At 46.3% G+C, this 10,511-nt stretch overlaps 4 protein-coding genes across 4 annotated transcripts in view; 2 read left to right on the top strand and 2 right to left on the bottom strand.

Moving 5' to 3' along the window:
- The window catches only part of BP5553_06534 (uncharacterized protein), a gene marked incomplete at both ends in the record, with an annotated part of 2,574 nt that extends 2,138 nt beyond the window's left edge, over positions 1-436 (top strand). The window contains one exon of the mRNA XM_032015157.1: positions 20-436. Coding sequence (XP_031868578.1) covers positions 20-436 — 417 coding nt within the window. The remainder of the gene's footprint in view (positions 1-19) is intronic.
- Positions 437-4,340: 3,904 nt separating this feature from the next.
- BP5553_06533 (Tetrapyrrole methylase) lies at positions 4,341-6,216 on the top strand (the record flags this gene model as incomplete). The annotated part of the gene is made up of 2 exons (XM_032015156.1): positions 4,341-4,653; positions 4,745-6,216. The coding sequence occupies 2 exons, from the start codon at positions 4,341-4,343 to the stop codon at positions 6,214-6,216; spliced, it is 1,785 nt and encodes a 594-aa protein (XP_031868577.1).
- A 274-nt stretch (positions 6,217-6,490) lies between these two features.
- On the bottom strand, positions 6,491-7,197 carry BP5553_06532 (uncharacterized protein; the record flags this gene model as incomplete). The annotated part of the gene is made up of 2 exons (XM_032015155.1): positions 6,491-6,901; positions 6,985-7,197. 2 exons carry the CDS (start codon positions 7,195-7,197, stop codon positions 6,491-6,493), a joined length of 624 nt encoding a protein of 207 aa, XP_031868576.1.
- A 1,320-nt stretch (positions 7,198-8,517) lies between these two features.
- On the bottom strand, positions 8,518-9,580 carry BP5553_06531 (uncharacterized protein; the record flags this gene model as incomplete). The annotated part of the gene is made up of 4 exons (XM_032015154.1): positions 8,518-8,702; positions 8,766-9,026; positions 9,086-9,229; positions 9,286-9,580. 4 exons carry the CDS (start codon positions 9,578-9,580, stop codon positions 8,518-8,520), a joined length of 885 nt encoding a protein of 294 aa, XP_031868575.1.
- Between the last annotated feature and the right edge of the window lie 931 nt (positions 9,581-10,511).

Below are 10,511 nucleotides of genomic sequence, written 5' to 3'. Positions count from 1 at the left end.
GTCGGTACTACGAGACCAGGGGAAGTACGACGAGGCAGAGAAGCTGAGCTGGCGAGCGCTGGAAGGGAAGGAGAAGGAGCTAGGTGAACAGCACCTTTATACGCTGACGAGCGTAAGTAACCTAGCGTCGGTACTACGAGACCAGGGGAAGTACGACGAGGCGGAGAAGCTGAGCCGGCGAACGTTGAAAGGGAGGGAGAAAGAGCTAGGCGAACAGCACCCCGATACGCTGACGAGCGTTTACAACCTTGCTTATCTTTTACATAGGCGTAAGCGGTATAAAGAGGCTTTAGGACTTTACCAGAGAGCATGCGACGGCTACAAGTACAAGCTCGGTACTCAGCACCCAACAGCTATTGCTTGTCTCAATCATTTTTCAGCTATGCAACAAGAGGTAAAACAGGAAGGGCTAGGACAATTGCGGGACGTTAATTAATAACAGTAAAGTAACACTTAAAGAGATATCGACTCGTAGCTTTACTAGTCTAAATGGTAGTAGAACTACGCCTGAACTAGTAAATAGTAGCAAGTAATGTTCGCTCTACACGCGCTTAAAGAGAAATATATATACAAAAGTTTTATAGTATATAGATATAAATTCTATTTAATTATCTTCTTTTCTCTTTATACTATAGAGGATCAAAGAGGAGCATGTACCTTTATAGTAGTTAGTAATTGCTACTTGATTTCTAGTATCTTCTCGAAGAATTATAGCATGTTCCTGGTATTATTCAAGAATATAGTTTAGAGCATGTGATAATGAAGAACTATGGCCTTGTCGCCTTATTCTCAGCTTTATATTCAAAAATCTGGCTAGCTATAGTATATCTAGGTTTTGTGGCTGACTAGAAATTTCAACACTGTTCAAGACGGAAGCTAATTTCGTGAGCGACCATACGAAAGAGGGCCCGAAGAATTCATCGTCACTTTATGTTTTCTGCCTTTGCTAAACAATGCAATTTTCTGTCAGTGTGGAATAGCCATGGTCATGTACCTTTGTATCATACGATGCGAATGGGCAAAGAATCTCGACGTGTGTGGATGTCCAATATAGTACAAAGGCGACTAGAACGTTCTTTGTAGGTGCAATATCTTCCTTTATTGTGTGACGTGAAGTCTTTTTATCTTTATCGAGACGCTCAGCGTTTTATCTGCCTCCTCCCTTATTTTCCGGATAAACCCGGAACCTAAATGTCTAAGTGCTTTGGATTTTTAAAGCTTGATATACTATTTTCTTATCATGGAGCCTTCTTTCTATAGTCCCGAGAAGTGAAATTGAGCTGATAGTCGTAATGTAACAAGGGGAAACCGCTAAAGTAGCTATTAACGCTGTGGACAGGATAATCGACAACATAACCAAGACTGCAATAATTTTTTATTGGAGATTGAATCTTATTAAAGAAATGGTTAAGGAACAATGTCTAACTGACTGTAAATTTAAACACTTGCAAGAGAGAAATTTAATAACAGATTTGTCTCTGCACGTAGGGTTTTTCGCTACGCAGGGAGGGACATTAGCCTTTATTTTTAAAATTTGGGTGTTTATTATCGGTATCTCGGAGGATCGATTTTGTAAAGGAAACTACTAGTATATACGTAATTAGACTGACAACTGTGGTTTCATTAAAGGTGTATTACTCCAAGAATATATTTTATTTATTGCTATCTATAACAATCACAGGTAATTTTCTATATAAAAACGAATCAATTAAGATAGTGGTTGCAGGATAGTTACTAATAGAAATGAAAATTATTGTTCCGGGCCTAATAATGATATAAAATGGGGGGGGGTCGGAGGGTGGAGGTTGATATTAAGGTATCGGGAAGTGGGCAGTAAAGTAGTTAGAATTACTTTTTAAAAGTTGGCCGGAATACAGCCTGTGGATCATTCTTTTTGTGCGGGGAGAGATGAAAAGATGGAACTTTAAGAAAAGACCCTAGGATTTAAAAAAGAAAATATATTGTTGAATATCAATAATTGTCGTTTGCTCTCAAATATACCTAGAACTCTTAGCTTATTCCCCAGGAGGCCAGAACGTGTCTTGCAACTCCACGGTCAATCCTTCTATGCCTGCCCGCAGCTCTTCGAAGTCATAGCAATTTTCCAAAGCTTTTACCGTTGCCTGTATAAACACCGCCTTGTAAGCGTCTACGCTTGCGGTACTATACCTGACTTCTCGGATGTAGTTCTAGTACTCAACATACCTACAGAAGACAATTCCGTACACCTCCGATTCGAAGAGAGCATTATCGCCATAATCCTCACAAGTCTCCCTCTCCTGCCACTTCAGATCCCGGCATATAGATGAATCTATATCCGGTACCTCTCCCTGCCTCGGCTGCCTACAGAATTGAAGTAACGACTTTTTTAAATACGCTGGACAGCAAGTCGCCAGATCTTGCGACTCCACGGTCAATCCTTCGACGGCTGCTAGCAGCTCTCCGAAGTCTTTGCAATTTTCTAAAGTATTTACCGTTACCTCTGTAAACTTCGCCAGTTGACAGCTTTTGCTTATGGGCTCAAACATATTTTTCTGGGTCTGGTTCCACATCTGCATCGCCTTGTTAGAGCGAAGGCGGGGGGAATTATACCTAGCCACTCGGAAGGCGTTCCAGCTCTGGACATACTTGTGTAACATATATGCGTACACATCTACTTCAGAGCGAGCAATAGGATCATAATCCTCAAAAGGCTTCATCTTCTCCCAACCCACACTCCCGCATATAGACCATTCCATATCCGGTGTCTCTCCCTGCCTCGGCTTCTTACAAATTTCAAGAAGCAGGCTCTTTATGCACCTTGGGGACCACAAGAACTTGGATTTTTCATTAATAACATGAATTTATCCTTTGATGTCAATTTTGAGTCTAACACCAGTTCCCTTATCGGTCCCAAAATAGGTTTTATAGTTTCTTCCTCTGCTAATTCTGAGTTTGATACTAGTGCGATTACCCATTCTAAAATAGCTCCCTCCGCTGCCGTCAATTTTGAGCATGGAATAACTTCCTCCTCCGCTGTCAATTCCACTGGTTCCCTCATCGATTCCAAAATAGGTTCCATATTGTGACCTGTTGCTTGATGAAACTGCGCAATAGATAGGAAGGCTAGCTATTAGTCCACCTATTTTTACCATGCGCAATGTTGACTTCTCTGTTCGTCCAAAGCTGGAGCCCCTAGGCAAAGAGCTACTCTATTACAGAGAGCGGATAATTTGTATATCGGTGACAAGTGTGCTTTTCTTGCTAGATAGGATAGCTCTTGCATGTTATATTCGATGGGAGAAGTCTGTTCGGAGTTATCTCTCATCGATATCTACGGGATGGGGTGAGAGAGGGTCTTGGAGATTAATAGACCTGCTCTTAGAGCGATAAAGAAAGTACTATAAGTAGCTGTTAACAGATAGATTATTCGAGCTATCGAGATATAGAAATAATAGATCGAGTACTATACGTAGTTATTTCTAGACTCTCGCTTCAGGGCGATAAAAATATTAACCAATACCACTGGTCCTTTAGTTCTCCAATTACGTACAACTTGTTAGTTACTAGGTGTATACAACCTATAGGAGAAGGTTTCGAGCGGGAATTCTATTCTCTCGGAAGGATAAAGGAGCAACCTTTAGTATCTTTACGTACAATGCATTCTTCATCCTTTGATTGGGAAAGTTGGACATAGATGATAGGGTCACATAGCTCGATGCGGTTGGAGTAACGCAATGCGGCTTAGAATATATCCCGGCATTGGTCAAGTGAATCAAAGGGTTTCGTGAGCGCCAATAAAGGAATCATTTTGAGTTTCTCTGATCATTTAGATAATGATTATGGTGTTTCTCAGGAAGTGATTGCTGTTGTCGGAAGTCAATTAGCGCTACAAGCCCACATTTCCGCGGGGTCAACCGGGTGGTAAATCCTTGGACGCTCATTGGTTCGATAAGACGTCTTCATCCCTACGAAAATTATTGCTCGGAAGCTTTATCGCCATCGATATCAACAATCAGCATATGAAAGCACGACAATCCATATATAGCTTATGGATACATATTTACATCTCCTGGGAAACCAACAAGCTCTGCGTGGGAGTGGAGAAGGATAAGACCTCCCAGATAACCCCCACTATTAGTAACACGCTTCCAGCCAGGCATTGAGATATCTTATTCCTCCTTTTCTTTTCCCCCCATTATAACTCCTTCCATGTCAGTAATCCCTTACCCCACGCTGGTTCCATCCTCGGTCCGTTATGATTATTAGTTCCTGGGCCTTCGGAACGATAAATTCACGAGCGAGAACCTTTATGACCTTCTATTCTTTAGACTGAACCAAGCAGAGAGGCTCCGTTCATAATGACATCAGCATCCATATCCGTCTCCCTCTTAACGGCGGTTGATGCGAGCTCACACGTCCACCTCATTGTCGGCTCGAACCCACTGGCCGCAGCACGATGCACCAAATCGCTCCAGGTTGGCGCCAAACCTTTGCTCATTGCGCCGGAAACAGCAGATCTTCACTATGCCCTGCAGCGAAGGATAGAAAACGGGGAGGTTAAATGGCTAAGGAAGGCATTTGAAGACGAGGATGTGCTGAGACTTGGGAGGGACGAGATCAATTGTGTCGTGGATGCTGTGTTTGTAACCTCTGGTCCTCGAGATCCGTTAAGTATGAATGCCTCTTACACCCCATTCCCAAACATATTTTACTTGCGATGTATTCATTAGCATAGCATGACTGATCCTAATACATTTAAAAGGCACCCACATCTCCCAGCTATGCAGGCGCAATCGGATTCCCGTCAACGTCGCAGACGCGCCCTCCCTCTGCACATTCAGCCTCCTCTCAACCCACACCGACGGGCCCCTACAAATTGGGGTAACCACCAATGGCCGCGGTTGCAAACTTTCATCACGCATACGACGCGAAATTGTCTCTACTCTCCCTCCTCAACTCGGCGCAGCATGTTCCCGTCTGGGCACGATCCGGCGGGGCATCCAAGAAGAAGATCACCACTCCCACCTTGCTTTCTCTGGCGCCGGCGACCTCGACGAAGAAGAATCCGTCGACCAATCATCAACATTTAATAAACTCGTCACAGAAGCCGATCTGGATGCGGCGAAGAACAGACGAATGAGATGGCTCTCGCAGATTTGTGAATACTGGCCGCTTCGACGACTGGCAAATATCACCGACGCAGATGTAGAAGCAGTGATGAGATCCTACACTGCAAATCCAGCTTCCGCTTCAACATCATCCCCCCTCAACCACATACCCAACCCCTCCTCACCCAACGCCAAGAAAGGTCGCATAATCCTAGCAGGAAGCGGCCCAGGGCATCCCGATCTTCTTACCCGCGCGACACACAAAGCCATGCTATCTGCAGACCTCATCCTGGCCGACAAGCTCGTACCATCCGGTGTCTTGGACCTCATCCCACGTCGCACACCAGTGCATATAGCGCGAAAATTCCCCGGCAACGCAGATCAGGCGCAAGAAGAATTACTCTCCATGGCACTCGCTGGTGTTAAGGCAGGGAAAACAGTACTCCGGCTCAAGCAAGGGGATCCGTATCTATACGGTCGAGGAGGAGAAGAATACGAGTTCTTCCGCAAGGAGGGATATGAGAAGGATATATGCGTTCTGCCAGGTATCACCTCTGCTCTCAGTGCACCGATGTTTGCCACAATCCCTGCAACACAGAGGGGCATCAGTGATCAAGTCCTGATATGCACCGGCACCGGCAGGAAGGGGAAGCCTGCTGCACCGCCGGAATCCGTTGCTACTAGAACAGTCGTCTTCCTTATGGCGCTTCATCGGATAGCTGCCCTCGTTGCAGACCTTACTACCTGGGATTCCCCCGATGCAAAGGTTATTCTTCCTGCTGATGAGGCCGAGCCTGAAAAGGAGGTTATTGATAAAACCCGCAAACTCTGGCCCCTTTCCACGCCATGTGCTGTGATCGAGAGAGCTAGTTGTCCTGACCAGCGTGTGATTCGGACAACACTTGAATTTGTGGCTCGTGCTGTAGAGAGTGAAGGGAGCAGACCGCCTGGTCTGCTCGTTGTAGGGAAGGCATGCGAGGCGTTGGTGAAAGGGGATGCGGGCAGGAAGTGGGTTGTTGAGGAGGGGTTTAGAGGAGTAGGTTTTGAGGAGTTTGTTGGTATGGGCGTGGAAGAATTGGTTGTAGGTGAGAGCGAAGGTGGGGAGGAGGGAAAGGTTGATGCGTAATGTATGATGTGTATGGATGATATTTGATGTATGCCTGTTTCGTACCGACAAATGATCGGTTTCGGCTGTTTGTGTTTTCGATGCATTTGATGTATAGCAGGGGGTATATAGACCATAGACCATAGACCAGTTAATAGACCAATATCATCATGGCTCCTTAATGCCCAATGTTTTCTATCAACCTTACCCTTGTTTTAACTCCCAGAACGCCATACCCGTGGCCCGATTCGTCGTGCTCAAACACGTCTGTCCCCGATTCCCATTAACTGTTCGCTCACTCACCTCCGCCAAGCTGAGCTCCAGCCGCAACACTCATCCTCAGCTGCCTCTGCCTTTGCTGACTCTGCAATCCCAATCTCTCAACCGCATAGCCCAACCTCTCCTTCTTCTGTCTCAAAGCCTTCAATCTCAAAACCTTCTCCTCCATCCCCTTCCCCGCAGTACTACCACTCGCCTTCCCCGCAAGGATTCTCTCCAAACTCCTCTTCTTCCTCAAGCCCTCTCCAGGATCCGTCAATCTCCCCTCCAGTAGCTCCGCTCGTGCAATTAATGATCCCTCTCGCCGCTCTAATTTCGCCACGTGCGATTCGCACCGCTGGAGTAGGGTGGTTATTGCGGGGGAGAGTTCGGCGGCTAGGGACTGTTGTGCGGATTGGAGGGTTGTCTGCGGGGTGAGTTCGAAATGCTATTTCTCATGTAGTTCTCGTTAGTTAGGTTGTTTGGGAGCGGTTGTGGTGTTATAGGAGGGAAGGGGATGCAGAAGCGTACCCTTGTAGAGCTCAGCACTGTTTTCAGACGGGGGAAATCAGATATTCCGGAGTCGAGGATGGAGATGGAGGAGTCGAGGAGGGTGAGTGAGGAGCGGAGGGAGGATACGGACGAAGCAAGAGTCGAGAGGGATTGCGACTGGGACTGTGTATGGTTGGCTGTTTGGGAGGAGGGCGGGAGGGACAGCGATGTTAGGTGTGTGGTGTTGTTCATTGTTGAGGGGAGTTGGGGTATTAATTGGAAGAGTACTAGAGATAGAGGGAGACGCGCTGTAATTGTAAATATTGACACAATTCCATGGTTGTCTGGCGAGGATAGCACTGGTGGTGTAGGTACGAGCATTAGGTAATGCTAATGCTAAGGTACTACGTACCTTAAGTAACCCAGCAAGAGCCATGCCCCACCACTAGTGCTGACAGCTCCCAGGAGGGATCTATATCTAATAACCGTTTCACTGTTTAAACAAACCTTTAGCTTAACCTTTGTTGATGGTCGTTGAAATCCCCACCATATCATGTGAAATGAGATTTATTGCCTAGGTACCTTATGGTTTCCTTGTTCTATAATCCCCTGATGGCCTACAGCTATCATGCCCCCATTCCTGGAGGTTGACTACACAGTGGAATACGAAAACAAAAACATCGCCAGCGCACCTAGCTCGGGACCTTTGAACCGCCTCAAGACGCTGGTATCGATGGAAGCGGTGGGATGACGTGAAACGAACGTGGACATACATTCAACGCACTGGTAGGTGAGCTGATTATCTCACCCATGAAGCTACACGGCTTACTAGCCTCAGTCTTTGATTTTTATACACTAAGGATATTCAGGTATATCTCGTAACTTTCGCCATTTGTTGACATTTCAAGCCTTTAAAGAGTCAAGGCGAGGACTTGGGTTCGCTGCGCCGTTCCACCAAACCCAACCCACCCTCGTTAGAGTACCCCTCTCTCAATTCTCTGGCAAGACTTTTGAAACCGTTTCCCACCTGCCACTCCCCGTTGGACCTTCGATAAAGCCAAAACCATCACTATAGCCAGTGTAGTGGTGGCCCAGGAAAATGCTGGGTAGTGCTGCTAGAGGAGTTTTGCGAAACTACAATCCGTAGCAAGGGCGGGATTTCCAGTATTTTCGCTACTGGCTGGTCAAAATCCCCCAGGAGCAAAGTTGAGCAACACCATTCGCGCTCTGTGGTAGTCTCCGCTTAAGAGTTGGGCGAAAGCCCAAGAGCCTACTACTACGACACAGAGACACTCCCTTGGTCAAAGTGGGCGGACTTGAAGTCGTAATGAATTCGCTACCGCTGGAGTTGGTGTGGACCTTCTGGATTTTGCTTGCTTCAGCCGTCGATAGGTAGGGCTGTGACAAAATTTGTGCCCGCTGGTCTATGATCCGCGACGAGACTTCTCGGTCTGAAGCTGGCATTCGGATCATATGCTGATTCGAGAAACAACTCCTGATCTACTGAGTAGTTTTGTGTATGCAAGACTGTTTGAGAAACTAGGGATCAAAACAGCCTATTCCACTATACTTTTATAGAGGGTATGGTCTCGCAACTCCGGTACTCCAGTCGTTTCCTCCGAGCCAAAGTGCCAGGCAATACATTGCAATGGAATGCGGGTTTCTAACACTGTCCGGTGGTCCTGCCAGGGAGTGGATTCCGGCAAAGTTATATCTCTCCCCGCCTTTGGCTACACCGCCGGATTGATCTCCAACCACTGTAACGTGATGTCAACAGTTGCCTAAGTTGGTAATTATGGACCCGTAGCTAGGCTACTTACTGTCTGGGGCCATGATATGTAGGAGTTCGTGGAACATAGTTGTTGTCTTGCTTCTTTGATCGTCAAGTTGTGTTCCGTCCGGAAGTGGAATGTGGGGATTTGCAGATCGATCCGGGAGTGATGCGAAGCTTGGACAGAGAATAATTCTTTCTCTATCAGAGACATACGCCACCTGTATCAACCCGTTTGCGGCTGTGTCGACACATCGCATAAAACCCAATGCCATCCGTTGGGGGCGGATATCTGGGGCATCTGGATCTTCTATTTTACAATATCAGCACTACTACTCAGAAGTGCATTATCAACGAGTTGGATCTTACGAAAAATCCATTGGAACCCGGGTGACTCCACGATTGGGCCACCCTTGTTGTTTGTCTCTGTTTTATGATAAAGACCATCCTCACTGCAGTATATGGTAAACCGGGGTTCGTTGGCGCGGAGGTTCATTACTACATCCAGGGTATCTTTTTTATGATTCAGCATCAACTGAACTCGAGAAGCAGCTACACATCCGACGTACCTATGACATTTTTCGCGCAAACATCTCCGCCCTTGCCTAGGCCGAAGAACGAATCGAACGTGTTTAAAACCACTGTTCTTTCGGGCAGAGAAGTGGCAGGGTCATTGGCTTGAACCCTCCTCATTTTCTGATGTACCACAGTTGTTTGATTGACAATATCGTTGAATATGTCGTCAATTATCCCCCCAAACTGAGCACAGGATTTGTGTAACTTTATGTTCCCAGAACTTTCAGCGGAAACAAGTCCAAGAACCGTGCAGAGGAGAGCAAGCAACTGAAAAGTAAAGCCAGTCATGGTGGTAATTAGCCCTCTTCAGGGCCAGTTTCTGTGCTACATATCATTAAAATAAGAAGGAACCTGCCAGGCTGCTACGTCCCGGTTTTCCAGCTGCGGTAGATCATTTAAAGTCCACGACCAAGTATTTGGCTTCATCCCTCCTTCCCTACCTACGCCGCAAGCAAAGAGCACAATAATCCATTATAGATCATGGATCGTGGCCCTTGCAACGCATTCTATTAAAAAAGCTTAGTTCGATGCAAAGCAGATTAGCGGGCGTGGCTCGCAGGGCTTCACGATACCCTTTTCATATTAATTGTTAATTATCCAACGCTGTGCTAATCGTTTTGCTGTTTAAAGTCGTGGAGGTAGTGCCCAGAATATATACATAATCAAGCTAAGGATGCGGCGCAAGAGGAGCCTAGGTTGAACATAGATGTTGTTGAGTAGCGCCACCAATCATCCGGGGTAGTTGGCCCATGAGTAGCATTTCTTGTGTTGTTTTAGTTGATCCTTCGTCTTGAGCCGCATTAGCGCAACAGAGCGACGATAAAACAGACGTCAACCTTAGTGAGTATAATGCTGCGGCGAACAGGTCTACTATAGAACCGTCCGAAGGCTGAGTCATTTTGCTATAACTGCTACCGGATCCCGCGGTGTGGATTCTTTGCTCTCGTTGCAGGGCACATTTTAGCTTTCTTGTCTTTCGGAATACGATTCCGAGTACTCCTTGTTACCTTCTTTGTATCGTTTGCTGGTATTTTCAATATTTGAAGCACGTTGGTGGTCCTTTACTTGCACTCAGTACTTGTGTTGTGTTGTGTTGTATTTTGCTCCGTTCGTCAAGCGTCCTCGAACTCTGGAGACGACGAGTGAGTACAATGAGCAGCTCCTAATTCGGCGATTAATCCTACTCGCAGGACTATTGTTGGTTGTTCAATCGCTAAAG

Source organism: Venustampulla echinocandica, assembly GCF_003357145.1.
Source record: "Venustampulla echinocandica strain BP 5553 chromosome Unknown scaffold_4, whole genome shotgun sequence".
Classification (NCBI taxonomy): Eukaryota; Fungi; Ascomycota; class Leotiomycetes; order Helotiales; family Pleuroascaceae; genus Venustampulla; species Venustampulla echinocandica.
Note: the sequence above shows the minus strand (reverse complement) of the source record. Positions and strands in the feature narration are given on the sequence as shown.